At 42.2% G+C, this 22106-nt stretch overlaps 1 protein-coding gene across 1 annotated transcript in view; it reads left to right on the top strand.

Annotated features, from left to right (window-relative positions):
- The window catches only part of LOC111949849 (CUE domain-containing protein 1), a 58915-nt gene extending 37750 nt beyond the window's left edge, over window positions 1-21165 (top strand). The window contains 9 exon segments of the mRNA XM_070434209.1: window positions 10843-10970; window positions 12140-12266; window positions 12996-13275; window positions 13588-13659; window positions 16327-16371; window positions 16374-16415; window positions 16577-16670; window positions 18087-18209; window positions 18579-21165. Of these exon segments, the coding sequence (XP_070290310.1) occupies window positions 10843-10970; window positions 12140-12266; window positions 12996-13275; window positions 13588-13659; window positions 16327-16371; window positions 16374-16415; window positions 16577-16670; window positions 18087-18209; window position 18579 (912 nt within the window). The 3' untranslated portion in view covers window positions 18580-21165.
- The last annotated feature ends 941 nt before the right edge of the window (window positions 21166-22106 follow it).

Genomic DNA, 22106 nt, shown 5'->3' with positions numbered 1-22106 from the left:
TGGCTCCACAATGTCTGTGCAAACAAGAAAATGCACATTCAGAGGCGGCATTTCTCATGGCCGGTGATTTTACTGCAGGGAAACTTAAATCTGTTTAACAATTTTTACCAGCATGTCACCTGTGCAACTAGAGGTAACAAAACTCTAGATCATCTTAATTCCACAAACAGAAATGCATACAAGGCCCTTCCTTGCACTCCCTTTGGCAAATCAGACCATAACTCTATCCTTCTGCTTCCTACTTACAAGCAAAAACTCAAACAGGAAGTGCCAGTGACTCGTTCAATATGGAAGTGGTCCGATGAAGCGGTTTCTATGCTAAGGACTGTTTTGCTAGCACAGATTGGAATATGTTCCGGGATTCATCCGATAATATTGATGATTTACCACATCAGTTACCGACTTTATTAATAAGTACATTGAGGACCTTGTCCCCACAGTGACCGTACGTACACACCCCAACTAGAAGCTATGGATTACAGTCAACATCCGCACTGAGTTAAAACCTCTTGACGCTAGGGGTCAGATTTTATATTTTATTTTTAAATAACATTCCCAAGGTAAATGGACTATTTCTCAGGTCCAGATCGTAGAATATGCATATAATTTACAGATTAGGATAGAAAACAGTCCAAAGTTTCAAAACTGTCAAAATATTGTCTGTGAATATAACAAAACTGATTCTGCAGGCGAAAACCTGAGAAAATCTAACCCGGAAGTGATGTTTATTTTAAATTTTTATCTGTGTTTCCTGGCCGTCTTTCTTCCATTTAAAGGGGTATCAACCAGATTTCTTTTCCAATGGCTTCCTCAGGCTGTGCCCAGGTTTTAGACATAGTTTCAGGCTTTTATTTTGAAAAATGAGCGAGATTTTTCAAAACTAGTCAGGTGTCCTCTGATTAGTTCCTGCGCGCGAGAGGGGTAGCTCTCCATTTCTTTTCTCTCTTATTGAATAGGTTACGGTCCGTTGAAATATTATCGATTATGTTTGTTAACTTCTTGCAACTATAGGGGTGCTGTTCCGCATTAGCATATTTGTGTCTCCAAATTAAACTGCCTCGTGCTAAATTCTTGATGCTACAATATGCATATTATTGTTATTATTGGATAGAAAACACCTTCTAGTTTCTATAGAAGTTGGAATTTTGTCTCTGAGTGGTACAGAACAATTTCTACAGCACTTTTCATGACAGGGTTCAGATTTCAGAAATTTTTACCTCTGATCTGGGGTCTGTTTTTAAGGCGACAGTGAATGCTATGAAGAAACCGACACTGCCTACGTCTTCCTCTGGGTGTCTGTACGTCATCACGTTTTCAATGAAATCGATGGGACATTCACAGCCATTATAAAAGACCAAAATTACAGAGACCCCCCTTTCTCATCGTGCGCCTGAAGCGTGAAGGACATCGGACCTGCCTCGTTCCAAATCGTTTTCTAACCAGCAATATTTCTCCGGTCATGTTTTCAGTCTTATAGTTGTTAAAAACATCATAATGTAGTTAATTTGAACCGTTTTATAGCAATTTATATCCGTTTAGTGCGATTTTGAGGAATTTCTTGTTTGTGCACTCTGAAAGTTTGGACACGTTTTAGGGTGTCGGTCGTTGGTGGTGGACATTTCGAAGGACAGAGGACATCTTCGACCAAAAGACGTTTATAACATAGAAAGGATACATTGCCCAAGAATCTGATGGAAGAACAGCCTCAAAGTAAGCAATATTTAATGTATGATAAATCGTTGTGTTGTCGATACAGAATATTTTAAACGCATATTTCGCCATTTTGTTTGGTATAGCTTCACTTGGCCAACCCCTGTATTGAAAAGTAAGAATTTTAAAAATTTTGTCACACCAAATGCCCTAATCATCTCACCTGTGCATTAAAGAGCGCTAATTTGTCTTTCGTATAGACTGTCAAACAACACTGTTATTTTAGGTTCAAATGTTTATTTATTCATCTAGCTCACTTCTCAACCCTCAGACTCACCTCCTGCACTACGCACTTCGACCGTTCAGGCATACTTCCGCACGGCCCTGAACTTACCTAGGTGGTAATATTTTATATGTGATAACAACCCATTTGGTTTGTTTATGGGTGTCCTTACAATTTATGCCATTAACGGCTTTTGCGGAATCAAAACTTTGATATATAGATAATAATTGTAATTTATTGACCTGCCCCCCCTTACAGTGGTCCCCAGAGTCCACTCCGCAATGCATTCTGAGCAAACGGCCTCTACGTGAATTATGGGAGGAAGTTGTACTCAACTCTCTTGGCTTGGTATTTATCGTTTTTGGCTATTAGTTCCGCCTTCTTTTGTGCTTGGAGAGGTCCGTTATTGCTCTTGGGGTAGCACCCGAGTTGGACATTTCGTGGTGGGGTTTCTTTTTATTTATCTTTATTTCAGATCTTATTGGTTTTCTCGGTGCTGATAAATATCGCTTTTCGAGTGCATTCTTTAGAAAGCCTTTAAGCTTCTGACATTCATATGGCTTCCGCTGGGCTCATTTTCTTCACGGGACTAGCGCTTTCTCGCACCAACGTGGCGCAGGCAGAGGAAGTCTTATGAGATCTTCCTCACCTGCGTGCATGGACTTTTGTCATGTATGGTTTGGTCCTACTGAAGGGGAGAGGTCGTTGTTGATGGGATGAGTTATATATTTCTGGTCATTACATCAGCCCCATTTGCTTCTTCATCTAGTCTAGAAATATGCTACTAAAGTGCGGACATATAGTGATCGAAGTGGTGTGCCGCAATGTGTATATATATCTCTCACCTGGGTTTCTACCCCTTCGCAAAACTATGTTCATCATTTATGTTGTGTGGCTAGGCACGAACCCAACACTATCCCAGTTATACATAAAACCCCCCTCATAGGACGCTACCTCGAGCAAGGTTATGTATCACCGAAAAGGCGCTCGTGCAGGTTCTGTAAGATGCAGATATTAATAGTCGTTGTGTGGCCTCGGCCCAACTATCTTAACCAAGGTATCTTAGAGAGTTTGTGTAGTCCAGAAGGAGTTGTGATAGTCAACCTGATAGCGCCGTTGTAGAGAAGAGACTTCGCGCCATGTGATATAATAAAGAAGTGATTGTGGGTGGTTATTTCTTCTACATCGTGTTTAGCGTGAATAGATTTACATAGTATTTGTCTTCCCTGCTAAGAGGAACACTTGTTAAATAATATCTCCGAATATAGAAGCGTGGACGATTCCTTTCACATATGATCTTCCTCCTCCTCCTCATCTGAAGTGTCTTGGACGTTGTGAGGTTTAGATGGCTATCTCTATAGATGTCTTATACCGTGAAGTGTTCTTTATTCCTCGTGCGCAAGCATAAATGACTAAGGTATGCTATTAATCAGAGTAGATGATGGCTGTGGGGGATCTTCGGGAAGGAGAATGGGAAGTAGGTTGCTCGGGGCCGGCGACCACGGGGCGCGGTGTGTGTAGTAGGCTCAGTTAGACGTGGTCTAGATATAACTGAGTACTCTTTAGAGTGACTTTAATGCGATTTTGGTATATTGTCAAAAATATGTTGACTATGGTTTGTCTCGACCAATAATTCGCGTATTACTTGTTGTTGCTTTGGAGACTCTTTCGCCCCGTCGATTTACCGCTCGAACGCGACCCAGACTAACTTGGCTTGGTGCTGAAGAGCGATGGATCACATACACGTCGCACACAACACAAATTAGAACGTATATCTCTCTGCCTACTTACCCCAAAGTATTTTCACTATATTATTCTGCCGAGACAGACGAGAAGAGTTAATTCCATCCCTGTGTTTTGCTGTATAAACATGGAAAGTATTCGTGGTTGCATAGACGAGTCCCGAAGAAATCTAATCGGCAAGGAAGGCCGCTTACATGCTCAATGTAGACGCGTTGTGATTGCCGTCGGTTTCCGACTTTCTCCCATCGTGACCCATGCTTAATTTTGGGTCTAGCACCTGTTCTTATTTGTTCTATTTGCCATTTGCATCTGGTAGCGGAGCTCAGCGAAAACGCTTGCAGATTTCGGTTGTCGTACTTTAATTATGAGTCTAGGGAGTAGGGGAGGTGGGTTTTGCAAAGAATGCCAACTAGACCATGGATATTTGTAGTGGAAGGGTTCTATTATTACATACTATTAGTCTTCACACAGCTTCTGTGTCCAATTATGCGTGGAGTACTCCTCCCACCTTCGCTTGTGTATCGAGGTGGGGCATGAGGTTATTAACGGTGATTTTTATTGAGAGTATATCTCTTCCGCGTCACCCTTATGCAGGGGAGAGCAGGTTCAGCGGCTGTCTTTCCGTTTAATGTGAATATGGGATGATATATCCCTGTGTCTAGCGAGGAAGGGAATCACGCGATATCGGAGCGACGGAGAAGTGGTTGAGGTACGAAATAGCAAAACAGCCAAGGTGCTGCTTTTCTATGAGTGTAGTCTATGGGCACTGCGAATAAGGCTGACAGACATATCAAGAATGCCAGGCGTGGGACGAGGGCGGCGTCACGAACAAGTATATCTTAATAACATGGCATTATGGAGCGATTGGCCGAATAGACAGGCCTGGCGTGGTAGGGATGCCGAACTGGCGTTGGGACCCACATAGCTGGCTCACCACTCGACTGCACAAGCGACACTATGACTGGTTAGAGTGCTTTGCACCACCCCTACACGTATCGTCCACAGCCATTTGTCTTATCACCTCGCAGATAACCGCAGTGACCGTTAACGGATTATGGGCGTGATAAACCGTGACCCAGCTCGACATAGAATGCATATCCTAGATACTTATTTAATCTGCTTACAGTGCTGGTCCCATCGTTACGCTATCAGCTTTCGTCACCTGCATTAGTTCTATTTACATACATTAGTCTCATACATAATACGCTCCAGCTGTTTTTTGTGAAGTCACAAAACGAGTTGGCTGCTGTGCATGCTTCTGCTACATTCCGTAGTAATCGACCTGGCGCGTGAAGGTTGAGATGCAAGAACCATAATGGTGCAAAAAGCAGTGGTTAAGCGTTTCGAATAGCACCAGTGGCCTCAGGGCCTCTTAGATCTCACCACCTACCTGAGAGTACCTGCATACTCGGGGACAGAGGGCAATGTGGTGCACCAGCATGAGCAAGGCAATCTTCACTGTCGAAAAACGCCGTCGATTGCTTCAGTTTCTGCCCCAAAGATGGACAAACAGTACTATTCCATTTGTATTTGTATTTTTAAGTGAAGAGAGTCAGTGACCCTGCACTGACTGACCTCTGGTGGGATGCTATCATCGGAGTCAGAGCTGTCATCTGATCCCTCTCCGTCGATACTCATCTGGAGGAGCTGGTCGATGGTGGCGTCCACCGCCCCGTTGTTGGAACGCAGGACGCACTCGATGACCTCGTAATCCATGGTGGGGAACATGATTTTGAAGTCCTCCATGGCCTGGTTGAACTCCAGGCGCCGGACTTGTCGGTTAGGCCGGCTGTTGTTGAGATCTCCTGGGGTGGAACCACCACTGCCTCCCCTCCTCCTCCACCTCCCTGGAGCCTCCATTACTGCTGCTGCGCCTGAACAGGCTGGTCATCTTGCTGCCCTGACTGGTGCTATCACCTAGGGTTAGGAGGGCACCTAGACACTCACCTCGCACCCTTAATCCTCCACCTTTCTTGCCTTTCTTCTTTCTTTCTTTCTCTCCCTTTATCACTCTGCTCCCGTCTGATTGTGTTTCTCCTGACTCACAGTCTCATCATACCACCACATGGATGGCAGTCCTCTGAATGGAGCGAAGAATCGAATGCTCTTTCTTTTTCTCCTCCTCAGCTTGTTATTCAGCTGCATCCAACACGGCTGGCTGTAGAGAAGGGTTCTTTGGTTTGTGTCCACTCCTCAGTCCCGTCACCAGTTTCAGGTCCGGGGAGCGCCAAATTGGGGAACCTGCATCTCTGGTCTAAAACAGTCAGCACCTGAGAGGGAGATAAGGAGGGTGGGGGGGTATGAACGAGTTAGCAAAGCTACCAGGTTTCTGTAATACGCACATGTAATTGCTCCTTTAATTAACAGGCACCTAGGCTTACACAGAAGCAATCACCTAGGCTCTACTGAGAAGAAATCACCTAGGCTCCAATCCCAATAAAGCACCTAGGCTCAATACAACTACTGGCTAAAAGGCTACAGCCCCAGAGCCATTGAAATAGAATAGGGAAAACTGACATGGTTCCACAAGATTTGACATGGCCTTGTCCAAGAGGGTATCTCATGGGGGAAAGATGGACTGTGTCCCACTCTGCCTTTCTGCTCAACCTTGCCAGGCATTACCATGGCAACCCAGACAACTCGCTGTAGACTAAACAGTTGGCATTTGAATGAAAAAGGTGAAACTTTACATGGCCAGCACTGGAAGAATATCATATTGAATCACGTTATACGCCCATAATCCAACTCACCAACAAGCTAGGATATACAGTTGCAGTCTCACTTTCCAGTTTCTAAAACAAAGCCTGTTTCTTTCTCCCAGAGACAAATAAGAGCCATAGAGGAACAAACGTTCTCTGCAACCAGGCCTGAAGGAGGAACCCAAACATTGGCCTACACACATCCAGTCCAGAGAAAGTAGGATGGATGGCCAAGCTGCTGCTAACAGACCCCATGGACTCATTTTGGTCGTGACCTAAGGAGACATTGTGGAGCCAAGAGATAATTGGTTCCCCCTTAATCACGCCATCCCTTCACATGGTTTAACAGATACATTCACATATGAAGACAATGTTCCATTCTGACCTCTCCCTTTCTGATATTCTGCATATTACCAGAGACATGTAAAAGACAAGCCTGACCTCTCCCCTCTGGGCTCCAAGTTACTTTTCCCTAGCTGAGAAGGGAAAGTGCAACTGCCAACAGTATAGTCCAAAGGGAGACATTCTAATGACAAGTATCTCACATAAGCATATTATGTAAATAAAACATCTTATTTATCTATGTTACCCAACTAATTCTGATTCATCCTCCACAATAGAAAAACCAGAAAGATGTACATTCATGTCCTCATTCAGCCACAACTTTGGGAAACGTAGGATTTTACAGTTTTTCAGGTCCTGTTGATAGGATAGTCTCGAGCGGATCTCATCCAGTTTGTTCTCCAGTGTTGCCAGTTGAATAGAGGGCAGTGGTTGTCTATTTGCTCGCCGACCTAGTCACGTCAGGGTTCTGGCTCGCCTGCCTCTCTTTCGCCACAGCTTCCTTTCGAGTCCCGGGGATTAGGGTCTGGTCCGGAGTAAGCAGAACATAGAAATGTTTGTCCAAATCGAGGTTAGTGATTGCTGTTCTGATGTTCCAAAGTTTTCATTCATAGGAAATGATGGTAGAGACCTTATGTACAAAAAAAGTTAAGATCAGCTTAAAAAACACATGAAATAGCAGAATTGGCCAGGAGCACGTAAGACGGATGCTATCCACTGCATTGTTATCATGTTGGATGTAAAATACTGTAAAATCACCAGGAAAAGAGTAAGGTTGGACGGGATCCACATTTTCATACTGTCATACCCTTTCTGTACCATACTGTCATACCCTTTCTGTACCATACTGTCTGTACCATACCATACTGTACCATACCGTACTGTCATACCCTTTCTGTACCATACTGTCTGTACCATACCATACTGTACCATACCGTACTGTCATATCCTTTCTGTACCATACCATACTGTCATACCCTTTCTGTACCATACTGTCATACCATTTATGTTACCATACTGTCTGTACCATACCATACTGTCATACCCTTTCTGTCCCACCATACTACCTGTACCATACATACTGTACCATACTGTCATACCTTTCTGTACCATATTGTCTGTACTGTACCATACTGTCATACCTTTCTGTACCATACTGTCATCTTCTGTACCATATTGTCTGTACCATACCATACTGTCATACCTTTGTACCATACTGTCTGTACCATACTGTCAACCTTTCGTACCGTACTGTCTGTACCATACTGTCATACCCTTCTGTGCTGTACCATACTGTCATACCCTTCTGTACCATACTGTCTGTACCATACTGACATACCATTTCTGTACGTACCATACTATCATACTCTTTCTGTACCATACTGTATGTACATACATACTGTACCATACTGTCATACCTTTCTGTACCATACCAACTGTACCATACCATACCGTCATACCCTTTCTGTACTGTACTGTCTGTACCATACTGTCATACCCTTTCTGTACCATACCATACTGTACCATACCATACCGTCTACCCTTTCTGTACTGTACTGTCTGTACCATACTGTCATACCCTTTCTGTACCATACCATACTGTCATACCCTTTCTGTACCATATTGTCTGAACCAATACCATACCCTGTTTGTACCATATTGTCTGTACCATACCATACTGTCATACCCTCTGTACCATACTGTCTGTACACCATACTGTACCTACCGTCATACCCTTCTGTACCATCTGTCATACCTCTTCTGTGATGTACCATACTGTCTGTACCATACTGTCAACCTTTATGTACCATACCATACTATCATACCCTTTCTGTACTGTGCCATACTATAATACTCTTCTGTACCATAACATACTGTACCATACGTCAACCCTCTTTACCAATTGTCTGTACCATACCATACTGTCATACCCTTTCTGTACCATACTGTCTGTACCATACCATACTGGTACCATACCATACCGCTAATACCCTTTCTGTACCGTACTGTCTGTACATACTGTCATACCCTTTCTGTGCTGTACCATACGTCATACCCTTCTGTACCATACTGTCTGACCATACCAACCGTCCACCTTCTGTACCATATTGTCTGAACCATACCATACTGTCATACCCTTTCTGACCATACTGTCTGAACCATACCATACCGTCATACCCTTTCTGTACCATACTGTCTGTACCATACTATACTGTACCATACTGTCATACCCTTCTGTATCATACCATATGTCATACCCTTTCTGTACTGTACCATACTATCATACTCTTCCTGTACCATATTGTCTGTACCATACCATACTGTCATACCCTTTCTGTACCATACTGTCTGTACCATGTCATACTGTACCATACCATACCGTCATACTCTTTCTGTACCATACTATAGTACCATACTGTCATACCCTTTCTGTACCATACTGTCATACCTTTCTGTGTCGTACCATACTGTCTGTACCATACCATACTGTCATACCCTTTCTCTACCATACTGTCTGTACCATGTCATACTGTACCATACCATACCGTCATACTCTTTCTGTACCATACTTTCTGTACCATACCATACTGTCATACCCTTTCTGTGCTGTACCATACTGTCTGTACCATACTGTCATACCCTTTCTGTACTGTACCAACTATCATACTCTTTCGTACATACTGTCTGTACCATACCATACGTACCATACTGTCATACCCTTTCTTTACCATATTGTCTGTACCATACCATACTGTCATACCCTTTCTGTATCATACTGTCTGTACCATACTGTCTATCCTTTCTGTACCATACACTTCGTCATACCCTTTCTGTACTGACCATACATCATACTCTTTCTGTACCTACGTTCTGTACCATACTGTCATACCCTTTCTGTACTGTACCATACTGTCATACCCTTTCTTACAATCTGTCTTGTACCATACCGTACTGTCATACCTTTCTTTCACATACGTCTGTACCATACTTTCATATCCTTTCGTGTACCATACGTCTGTACCATACCTACTATCATACTCTTTCTGTACCATACTGTCTATACCAACATACGGTCATATCCTGTTCCGTACATACTGTCTATACCATAACATACGGTCATATCCTTTCTGTACCATACTGTCTATACCATAACATACGGTCATATCCTTTCTGTAACATACTGAGGTATACGGTATTACTGGAAGTGCCCAAAAAGGACACTATATATTAAATAAAATAAATTGGGCAACATTGATCTTGATCCAGGAAAGGGATGGATTTGTTTCTGCTGTAACCAAGAAGCTTGATCTTGCCATCTAGCCACTTAGCTAGCAAGTTAGCAAACCAACTGCAAAGCTGGAGCCCTGAGCTGGATGTAATTTATTTGGCACATCTATGATAGTTAACTTATAGTTAGTTATAAGCAGTGGCGTAGCACGCGCTGATGGTAGGATTTTCGGTATTGAAAATCATACCATCTGTATGTCTAAATGCCCCGGTATACGGTATATCACCGAAGCTTAGTGCAAAATTGTTTTATTTAGGAAATATGTTCCCAAGTATTCCCACGCATATATAGAAAGGCATATGTGATCATATCCCAACTGTAATAAAGGTTTGAAATGATTATGTTTTTGTTAAATAATATATCTGTTTGGGATTCTTGCGGTTAATTTGCAGTCTACAAATTATTTATAGTTATGTTCCGACCATCAGCTCAAGGAAAAATTGGCTAATGGCTGAATGTAATTGGGGACCGCTGGTCCACATCCTCTGCTGGCCTACTGGCCTCTCTCCCTCCCCTCCTGTTCTTGTTGTAGTCTAGCTATTAATCAATAATAAAAAATACATTATGTACCACTACCACACACAGAAAAGAAAGGAACTGCAACCCATCTCATCTCACTAGAATATAAATAGTAAAGGCAGCACTAATGCCTAAAAGTAGTGCTGTTTGTGTGCTCCAGTTTCCGTATCAGACACTAACCCAACCAGCTTCTTTCATAAATCTGAAATTATTTATCTTACTGACATGACTGATTTTAAATGGATAAATGTGTATGAATGTTATTGATCAGGGACATGCTCTATCTTTCTCTTGCTCTCCTCCATTCCCCGGGCCAGGTTCTGGAGAGGACATTAGAACCGGACAGTTCTGACGAGGAACCGCCTCCTGTCTACTCACCGCCCACTTATGACATGCACATCTATGACAGGAAGTACCCAGAGGCCCCGCCCACTCCTCCACCAAGGTAAATTGTCATACTATCAGAGGCTGGAGGGAAAGAGCTATAGGATGTCAAGCTCATTGTAATGACTAGAATGGAAAGAATTGTGTCAAACACATTGTTTCCATGTGTTTGGTACCATTTCATTTATTCCATTCCAGCCAATACAATGAGCCTGTCCTCCTATATATCCTCCCACCAGCCTCCTCTGTACTATACTATACAATTCAACAGATCTAAGCATTGCCCGGAGTGGTAATCCTTTAATCCTCTATAGAATATGTGCATCTCAAACATGAACACTGATTACTTTATGAAAGGGAGGAAGGAAGGATGCGTGTTTTAAAAACCCCAACAGGACCTTTTGTTCACATGCAATCCCCTAGCCTGTACTCTTTTTAAAGCCCAGAGGAAGTGGTTCTCTGGGATTTACATGCTCTGAATTAGGAGCAGGGGTCTGTTGATGTCACAGTTTACCACATGCTCTTATTGTAAATCAATGCTCCGCCTGGTGGCCGTTTTAAGAACTGCAATGCTGTCTCCAGCTGGTGTGTGTGTGTGTAATTGGTGCTTGTGTATCACTGGACCTCCATGTATTTGAATTTGCTTCAAGCCCAAGAGTCTATGATTCAAGATCATGTCCACATTTCTTCTGCTTCACACCACCAGCTAAGAGATTCAGTTATTAAATCAAATTTTATTTGTCACATACACATGGTTAGCAGATGTTAATGCGAGTGTAGCGAAATGCTTGTGCTTCTAGTTCCGACAGTGCAGTAATATCTAACAATTCCCCAACAACTACCTAATACTCACAAATCTAAAGGGGTGAATTAGAATATGTACATGTAAGTATATGGATGAGCGATGGCTTAGCAGCATAGGCAAGGTGCAGTAGATGGTATAAAATACAATATATTAAAGTGGCATTATTTAGAATTTATTTAGTCAGTTATTTATTTCTTGGACTGTACAAAGTAATGTGTTAAATGTGGTGACTGCTGCTCAAAGATGATTTTATTGTAAAGACAAACAGACATMAATAATTATTTGTGTTTTCATGCATTGCTTACTTTTCACAGCATCAGTACGCAATGTATGATGTGTGCATTTAGTTTAAATCTAGTATGACATGGCATATGAATCTCTATCTAGTCTGACCGTAACCTTTTTTTGACCCTTGTCTGACCTAGGTTCGAGGCTCAGCCACCTCCAGGTCACCGGCAGGTCCGCAGCTACAGGAACTGGAATCCGCCATTGCTTGGCAACCTTCCAGATGATTTCCTGCGGATCCTGCCACAGCAACTGGACAGTATACAGGTACACAGTAGATGTGAAGAAAACCACACACAAAAAAACATTAGCACTATGACCAAAAYAAAATCCCACTTTTTTCTCCCCAATTGGTAGTTACAGTCTTGTCTCATCGCTGCAACTCCCGTACGGACTCGGGAGAGGCGAAGGTCGAGAGCCGTGCGTCCTCCGAAACCCAACCAAGCCGCACTGCTTCTTGACACAATGCCCACTTAACCCTGAAGCCAGCCGCACCAATGTGCACTGCGCCCGGCCCGCCACAGGAGTTGCTAGTGCGCAATGGGACAAGGACATCCCTGCTGGTCAAACCCTCCCCTAATCCYGACGACGCTGGGCCAATTGTGSGCCGCCCCATGGGTCTCCCGGTTGTGGCCGGCTGCGACAGAGCCTGGACTAGAACCCAGAATCTCTAGTGGCGCAGCTAGACCTCTGCACCACTCGGGAGGACCCTATTTATTTTTATTTAACCTTTATTTAACTAGGCAAGTCAGTTAAGAACAAATTCTTATTTTCAATGACGGCCTAGGAACAGTGGGTTAACTGCCTTGTTCAGGGGCAGAACAACAGATTTTTACCTTGTCAGCTTGGGGATTCCGGTTACTAGTCCAACGCTCTAACCACTAGGCTACCTGCCGACCCATAATGACATCATCATTAACAGCAGAGTGACATCCTGCTTACAGAAATCAATAGCAACTAAATTAAACCTCTCTTTCTCCATCTCTCCTCCTATAGGGCTCACAGAGCAGTCTGTCCCAACCTTCTTCCTCCTCCTCTCTGTCCTCCGTCGCCCAGCGGACGGCCCAGGGAGGTATCTCCAGGCCAGGGGCTGGTGGAGCCCTAGGGGCCCCTGGAGGGCCAGGTGGTGCCGAGGGCGTGGAGGTGGCAGGCACAGAGCAAGAGCGTAAACTGAAACAGTACCTGGATGATGAGCGCATCGCCCTGTTCCTCCAGAACGAGGAGTTCATGAGAGAGCTGCAGCGCAACCGCGAGTTCCTCGTTGCCCTGGAGAGAGGTGTGTGTGTGTGTGTGTGTGTCACACACAGATATGCATACATGGTCACCTGCACGATATACTTTAACACACTGAATACATGTTCAGGACACAGTAGGCTAGTACAGTAGTGAAGTTTATGCTTTCTACGGAGCAAGTCAGCCACTGTTGAAAATGCTCCTCTCTCTTTCATGATATGCTAGTTACAAAGTCCCTTTTGTATCTTATGATGCTTTATCCTACAATAGTATACATTTGGGAACCATGTCCCACTTCATAAATGTTTCTTAGTGTCCCGTATTGCATCATAACATCCAGCTCTCTCTGTTTTAGATCGCTTGAAGTATGAATCAAAGAAATCCAAGTCCAATCATTCATCCACTTACATGGAGAATTCCACAGCAGGTAGATATCATTCATAAGCTTCACCAGTAAATGTGTGTGTGGGTGCGCATTCTTTTTCAAACACACAATAGGCCTACACATTTCAATGACTTGGTTTGTTTTGATAACTTCACTTTATCACATCCCATATCTAACCACCTATCTTTATCTATCTTTTTTTTTACTTGCTAAGACTGGGTTTGGTGAAATCTTCTCCAAGTAGTTGTTGACACGATAAATAGCTTTCTATTATTAATGATTAATTTAGTATTTTATTAGGATCCCCAATTAGCCACTGCCAGGAAACAGTAATATACATAACATTACATAATAATATCAAATAGATTTTTTTAAATGTCTGTCGTTTCACAGTCCCCGTCGTTCTGTAAGGTTTTCTTTTATCTGTTTTTTTATTTGGTTGTATTGCTAGCTTGAGTTACCTGGGTCATGGCTGTATTTAATACTGTGCATTTCCCAGCCTCTGTTCTGGACCTGGGGACTGTGAAGAGACCTCTGGCTGAATGTCTTGTTTGGTACCGATGAGTGTCCTAACGGTGTGCCAACTGCTTGAACAGACAGTTCAGTACCTTTTTAACCCATCATCACCTCCCACAAAGACCAATAGTGATGCAGTCAATCTCTCCTCAACTTTGACATGCATACCACTGACATTCACCCTCCATGTATATCTTCATGGAATACATGCTGCTCTGTTCTGGAACCAATTGCAATCCAACTCATCCCAAACCATCTCAATGGGGTTGAGGTCGGGTGATTGTGGAGCCCAGGTCATCTGACTCCACCACCCTCCTTCTTGGTCAAATAGCTCTTACACAGCCTGGAGGTGTGTCGGGTCATTGTCCTGTTGAAAAACAAATTATAGTCCCACTAAGCGCAAACCAGATGGGATGGCGTATCGCTGCAGAATGCTGTGGTAGCCTTGCTGGTTAAGTGAATTCTAAATAAATCACTGATAGTGTCACCAGCAAAGCACCCCCTCCATGCTTCACGGTGGGAACTACACATGCGGAGATCATCCATTCACCTACTCTGRGTCTCACAAAGACATGGAGGTTAAAATCAAAAATCTCAAATTTGGACTCATCAGACCAAAGGACAGATTTCTACCGGTCTAATGTCCATTGCTCATGTTTCTTGGCCCAAGCAAGTCTCTTCTTCTTATTGGTGTCCTTTAGTAGTGTTTACTTTGCAGCAATTTGACCATGAAGACCTGATTCACGCAGTCTCCTCTGAACAGTTGATGTTGAGATGTCTGTTACTTGAACTCTGAAGCATTTATTTGGACTGCAATGTCTGAGGCTGGTAACTCTAATGAACTTATCCTCTGCAGCAATAGTAATTCTGGGTCTTCCTTTCCTGTGGCGGTCCTCATGAGAGTCAGTTTCGACATAGCGCTGGATGGTTTTTGCTACTGCACTTGAAGAAACTTTCAAAGTTCTTGAAGATTTCAGCATTGACTGATCTTCATGTCTTAAAGTAATGATGGACTGTCGTTTCTCTTTGCTTATTTGAGCTGTTATTGCCATAATATGGACTTGGTCTTTTACCAAAAAGGGCTATCTTCTGTATACCACCCCTACCTTGTCACAACACAACTGATTGGCTCAAACACATTAAGAAGGAAATTCCACAAATTAACTTTTAACAATGCACACCTGTTAATTGAAATGCATTATAGGTGACTACTTCATGAAGCTGGTTGAGAGAATGCCAAGAGTGTGCAAAGCTGTCATCAAGGCAAAGTGTGGTTCTTTGAATAATTACAAATATAACGTATATTTTGATTTGTTCAACACTTTTGTTGGTTACTACATCATTCCATATGTGTTATTTCATAGTTTTGATGTCTTCACTATTATTCTACAGTGTAGAAAATAGTAAAAATAAAGAAAAACCCTTGAATGAGTAGGTGTGTCCAAACTTTTGACTGGTACTGTATATCCTTCTTTGCCGCACATGACCACACAACTGGGCAGTAGTTCAGGTGCGACAAAACACTGACAGACCTCTTCCTATTTTAGAAACCATTTGAGTCTAATTGTTTTGACCATGACAATTTGCTATCTAGGGTTACACCGAGGAGTTTAGTCTCCTCAACTTGCTCAATCGCCACATTATTCAATAATAGATCCTAGATAAGGTTGAGTGGGTGATTTGTCCGAAAAACTAACATTTGCCTTCCTTCAGGCCTGAGGGCATACACTGTCCTCTAGGCTTAAATTGAAGATGAGGCAGACAGGCGCAAACATCTATTCCTTTATCAACTTCAGCAATTTACCATCCATGTTGTCGGCACCGGGGGCTTGTCCTTATTTATAGATTGCAACAAGTTTGAAGTAAATTGTTGATTGACTACTCAGGTTCATTATTTGTGCATGTGTGTTCTTGTGTTCGTACAGTATGTGTGAGCACATGTTGTGTTTGTGTGTGTGTGTGTGTGTGTGTGTGTGTGTGTGTGTGTGGTGTCAATGTGTGTGTGTGTGTGTGATGTGTGTGTGTGTGTGTGTGTGTGTGTGTGTGTGTGTTGTGTGTGTGTGTGTGGTGGTGTGTGTGTGTGTGTGTGTGTGTGTGTGTGTTGTGTGTGTGTTGTGTGTGTGTGTGTGTGCTGTGTGTGTGTGTGTGTGCTAATATATGTTTGTCTTTTACAACTTCCTTCTTTGTTTCCAGGAGAGCACTGTGAGATCAGGGTCGAGGAGGCTTGTACTGCTGTGTCAGTGACGCCATGTTTAGAGACAAACTCAAACACATGGGCAAATGTAAGGCAACCTCTACACATTATTACCATCCCGTGTCTCTCTGGCAATGGCTTGTTAACTAACTCAATCAAGAGAACAGCATACTTAGGCAAACCCTTTTTACAATCCTTTGTTCTGGTAATTTATTTTGTGATGATACTGTTGTTGTCTCTCCCACCTAGCAACAAGAAAGAAGCTGTTTGAAATCGCCAGATCATTCTCTGACAAGACAAAGAGAAGAAAGTTAAAAAGAAGAACGCTCCTGAAGCACCAGTCGTATCCTTCATTGCCAGTCGATTCTAATTTCCAATTAGAAACCTTGGATGGGTTCCATTTAGCAGTGTTGGCTTTTTATAGAACTCAATGATCACGTACCACATACTGTATAATACAGATGTCCAGTGCCTTTGTAAAGTTTTTAGACCCCTTTTGTTAGGTTTCCACCTCTTTGTTAGGTTACAGCCTTATTCTAAAATTGATTAAATKGTTTTTTCCCCTTATCAATCTACAGACAATAACTCATAATGGCAAAGCAAAAACAGTTTTTTAGACATTTTTTAATTTATCAAAAATAAACATCAGAAATATCACATTTACATAGGTATTCAGACCCTTTACTCAGTACTGTGTTGAAGCAGCTTTGGCAGTGATTACAGCCTCGAGTCTTCTTGGGAATGACTCTACAAGCTTGGCACACCTGTATTTGGGGAGTTTCTCCCAGTCTTCTTTGCAGACCTCAAGCTCTGTGAGGTTGGAGTGTTTTCAGGTCTCCAAAGATGTTGGATCGGGTTCAAGTCTGGGCTCTTGCTGGGACACTCAAGGACATTCAGAGACTTGTCCCGAAGCCACTCCTGCGTTGTCTTGGCTGTGTGCTTAGTGTCGTTGTCCTGTTGGAAGGTGAACCTTCGCCCCAGTCTGAGGTCCTGAGCACTCTGGAGCAGGTTTTCATCAAAGATCTCACTGTACTTTGCTCTGTTCATCTTTGCCTCGATCCTGACTAGTCTCCCAGTCCATGCCGCTGAAAAACATCCCCACAGCATGATGCTGCCACCACCATGCTTCACCGTAGGGATGGTGCCAGGTTTCCTCCAGACGTGAAGCTTGGCATTCAGGCCAAAGAGTTCAATCTTGGTTTCATCAGACCAGAGAATCTTGTTTCTCATGGTCTGAGAGTCCTTTAGGTGCATTTTGGCAAACTCTAAGCGGGCTGTCGTGTGCTTTTTCCTGAGGAGTGGCTTCCGTTTGGCCTAATTGGTGGAGTTCCAAACTTATTCCATTTAAGAATGATGACTTGCCTAGTTAAATAAAGGTTACACAATGATTGAGGCCACTGTTCTCAGGGACCTTCAATGCTGCAGAAATAATCAAGTTGTAGAAGCATCTTAATAAGGATGATCAATGGAAACAGGATGCACCTCAGCTTCATTACATCACCTTCATTACATAAGGTATTTCTGTTTTTTATTTTATTTTATATAAATGTTCTTAAAAAATCTAAACCTGTTTTCGCTTTGTCATTATGGGGTATTCTGTATAGATTGCTGAGGAAATTGTTTTTTTTAATCCGTTTTAGAACAAGGCTGTAACGTAACAAATGTGGAAAAGGGTCAAGGGGTCTGAATACTTTCCGAATGCACTGTATGTATCATATCCAGTCCTTTAGGTGTTTTCCTCGACCATATCCCCACTAAGACTGGGCATAGCCAACTCTACAGCCAACCTCCTGGAGGATGTGGAGGGAAGCCCAGAAGATGGCCAGCCCAGAAGATCAGACACTCAGGAAGATGATGTGCCATACAAGGAGCCGTTGTCATGGTGAAAACCTGTGTTCTTCCCTGTTGGGAATTGTATGGCTTACTCTGTGTAACTACTATAACTGCTCTAATCAAACAACTTTGGTTTTAGAAGTGGGTGGGACATAAGTTTTCATATTTTTGTATTTATTTTTTTCAGTCGTATAAATGTTCCACACAGCCTACCCGACTGCTCTGAGGCATCCGCATGGTCCTAAAGCACACCGTTGCATTGTTTTGTATCACATTCCAAATGATAAAACTGGGGGGGACAYAAATGCAATTTCAGAATGTGCAAATTTCCCATTTGAAAGTTGGTTGAAATAAATCCTTTGTTTATAGATCGACTTTTGGCTGTAATCTGACAAACATGTCACCTCCTCCATTTCAGATTCTCCAAGGCTGCGCCACATCAGGGTTTCCATGGTGACAGCAGAATGACCGATGGCTGGTGGCCAAGCAATAATTCGGCTCCTCCCTCCCCTAACACAGACCAGCTAATCCCAGGCCAAGAAGTGACATGGGACCACCCACTRGCCCAGGAGGAGAAGAAGCAAACTGCTATCCACACACCACCTCTCCTTAACTCTGACTGTTCATAACCGCATTGGATTACCATTATAATCTCTGTATTATAACTCTTAGTTAATATATGATTTAATATGTAAAGGGAAGATGCATTAGTCTTTTGACTGTTCTGTATTTTTTTTATATATCCGCTCCCTTTAACCCCCATTGCAGAAGGCATGGCAGCCTTGGTGAGGATGATCTTACCATATGGACTCATCTAGTGTTACCAGTCTAATCTATTTTATATGGCTGGGATAGGTCACTCCTGAGCCAAAGTGTGCACCTCTGAAATGTCCCATAATAAACCATGTTCACTCCCAGTAGCCATGTGTTGCTACGCCCATTTGGTCACAGTTTTAAACAGACAGTAACCAGTGATGACGTGGCACTATTTTAAACATCTCAACTAGAATCACAGCTCAATCCAAGTTCAATCCCATTTTTCCTGAAAGTTCAGGAAACAGAAATGACTTGTAAAGAGAGACCCTAACATTACAGTCAACATTATAGTCGACCCCCCCCCCCCCTCCTGTAAATCTAGAGTTTCCTCTGAGCATTTTGACAGGAGATGATATCATCAGTCAAGGGGTTGTTATTCAAGTTGCCCTGCTCAAATGTCAACAAACCCTTCTGCTGCGCCCTATATAAAAGAGGCATTCCAACCTGTCAAAATAGTAACTTGTCCCTAGTGGGTCATATTTCATCCCATATTGTTATGTCAATGTGTAACTAAATGCCAAGCGTTCCCTTTAATCTAATTTCAGGAATTCTGACAATAAACATAAGCTTTCATATGAACTGAAATATTCCTCAAGCTACACTGACTGCSATATCTCAGTATTCTCATGTATTTTTCAATACAGCATTTATATCTTGTTGAGGAAGGAGGGGTGCATATTGCTGAATTCCAGTATTATTGAGTACACAATATAACTAGTAGAAACATTTGATAAACATATATATCAGTCATCTGTGCATATTGTTGATAAACATGTGTTTTGTTTTGTGGTGTATTGGGAAATGAACCACTTGTAATGGGAAGTGTTGGGTATGGAGAGAGCAGAACATGATATGGATGATGCCTCTGTGAGGACTGGCATTGATCTTGATTAAAGATGCTGTTGGATGTATCAGTAGAAAAGAGAAGGCTGATGATGACCCAGTGCTGTGATATGAGCTTCAACAGACAGTCGGGGTAGATTTGAAATCAACCCTTTAAGCAACTAGCTGATTTGCAAGGCTTCACATTGATCCGTCAATTTCCCAACTATTGGAAATTATTACCAGCTTCAATCTTATTCTGAAGCCTTCTCCCCAAAGTGTGCTCTTTGTGCACAATCATTAAAAAGGAAGGGACCGACTGGTGTAGGAAATATATTTTAATGTTTTAAAATGTATTCCGTAAGAGGGAGCAAGCCAAGTGCACTTTGGGGAGAAGGGTGGGGAATTGGAACACACCACTCTTCCTTCTAAAATGGATTTACATGTAAATGGTTGATTTGCTACCTCTCAAATTATGACGTATCCACGYTTGAAAATTAATATTTTTACTTTTGAAATTTAAGATTGTTCAAATCACCCATTTACCGTTTTTCCTTGATTCAGGAACGAGACCTGTTTTAACCCCTTCCCTGTCAGGGATGTTGACAGATGATCTCATTGGTGATAGGTCATGTGTTGTACATAAGGAGAAATGTCTGTTTATTGTATATACGGAGGAAATTCAAGTATTGATTGTGTGAAGGGAGGCTGAAACTGACCCTTTTGGTGTTCCTTTTGAAGTCTGTTGATGTTATGGATTGGGTTTGGAATTTTGCCCCTTAGACAATTTCTGTGTGTTGTCATTTTCTTGTTTGTTAGTTTTYCTCTCAGCATTTCTCATACAGGTCTTCATAAACTCTCAAAAAATGTTGCCAATAAAAGGAGTTTATTGCTCTTGCCATAATGAAAATGATTTGCCAGACTGCTATAATGTCACCCAATCATTTGTACTGTTATTGAACAACAGATCACCCAGCTTACTCAAACTGCCATCAGACTATKKATTTACTTTCATTATTACTGTCATGCTATTCACACATTCATATCTATATAGGTGTTTCAAATGGGCTTTTATAAAAAAATATATAGCTCTTACTGTACCTGACTGTTTCAAATGTCACCCCATGATAGTGGAGTGCTTTAATTTATTTCCATAGAAGACATTCTAACTCATATCTGCAGCAACTGAGGGAGCATCAGTGACAAGAAGCAGGTTTGTTTACAATATCCTGTGACATTTCACCCACTATGTCTGTTTATTCCAACATTGCATGATATCAGTTAGTCACCAAGTGCTTGCACTCCATTGGTCTTTTGCTTAGTTTTGTTATTTTCAGAAAAGAGAAATTAAATGTTTTGTATCTTCAGTTCCAGGCTTTTGACTGACATCTGTACATGAGTACAGTTTTGTTATTGCACTGTTGAGGGCAACACTCGTCTGCATGGTTTTGTGATGTGATTTCAAAATGGATTGATGTTTGATGACTGCTCATAGAAACTTGTAGATAGTTATCGTCTCAGGGAAGTTTCCATCTTCTTTCTACTGTTCTTCCATTTCCAATTGGTCCGACTTGGTAAAAGCACAATTAAGAATCTAGGCCAGTAGTTTATTCCATCAGAAGCTTCAAATATGATTTTGGTGGCCAGACATGATTTCAAATGCTGGACCTGCATATAGGCTGAGTTGTTGAACGGAAAAGAGCATACTCAAAAGTAATTTCTCACTCTAACGTTTTAACCTTTTCTGACCAATAGACATACAGCACCACAAATGCTTGGTCAATGATTTTTTGTTGTTGAGATGTTTCTTCGTACAGATTATTTTATTGTACTGTATGTGTGCCAGACAGAGTGATATGCTTCATGATGAATGTACATGAATAGAGATGAGGCCAGTACTAGCAGACAACATGCTTGTTTACAATGCACTCATGAGCCTGCAATCTTCTATGGCTCATAACCCTATCATAAGAATGTATGCTATAGTTACTTTGAATAACTACCACCACAGAGCTGATGGTTTTCAGCCTCTTTTGTATTGAACTTAATGAGATCTGTGTGGTCTGTCCAGAAACAACCCCTATAGCCCCTAAACCATTTTTGTAGATCTGTTTCTGGACAGGACTGTAGCCAATCCTACCAGTCAATGTAGGTCAAACATGAAAAGCTTTGCTCATTATCAAAACTGAAATACATTTAAAGAACTTCAGAATTTGTATGATTCAAAATGTGTTTGTTTTTGTCATATTTTGGAAGGACAAGGTCAGAAGCCAGTTTCTCCCCACAAAATATGTTTAAGGTTCTTTAG

The sequence above is a fragment of the Salvelinus sp. IW2-2015 genome, linkage group LG22, assembly GCF_002910315.2.
Source record: "Salvelinus sp. IW2-2015 linkage group LG22, ASM291031v2, whole genome shotgun sequence".
NCBI lineage: Eukaryota > Metazoa > Chordata > Actinopteri > Salmoniformes > Salmonidae > Salvelinus > Salvelinus sp. IW2-2015.
This window is presented reverse-complemented; position numbering and strand designations above follow the sequence as displayed.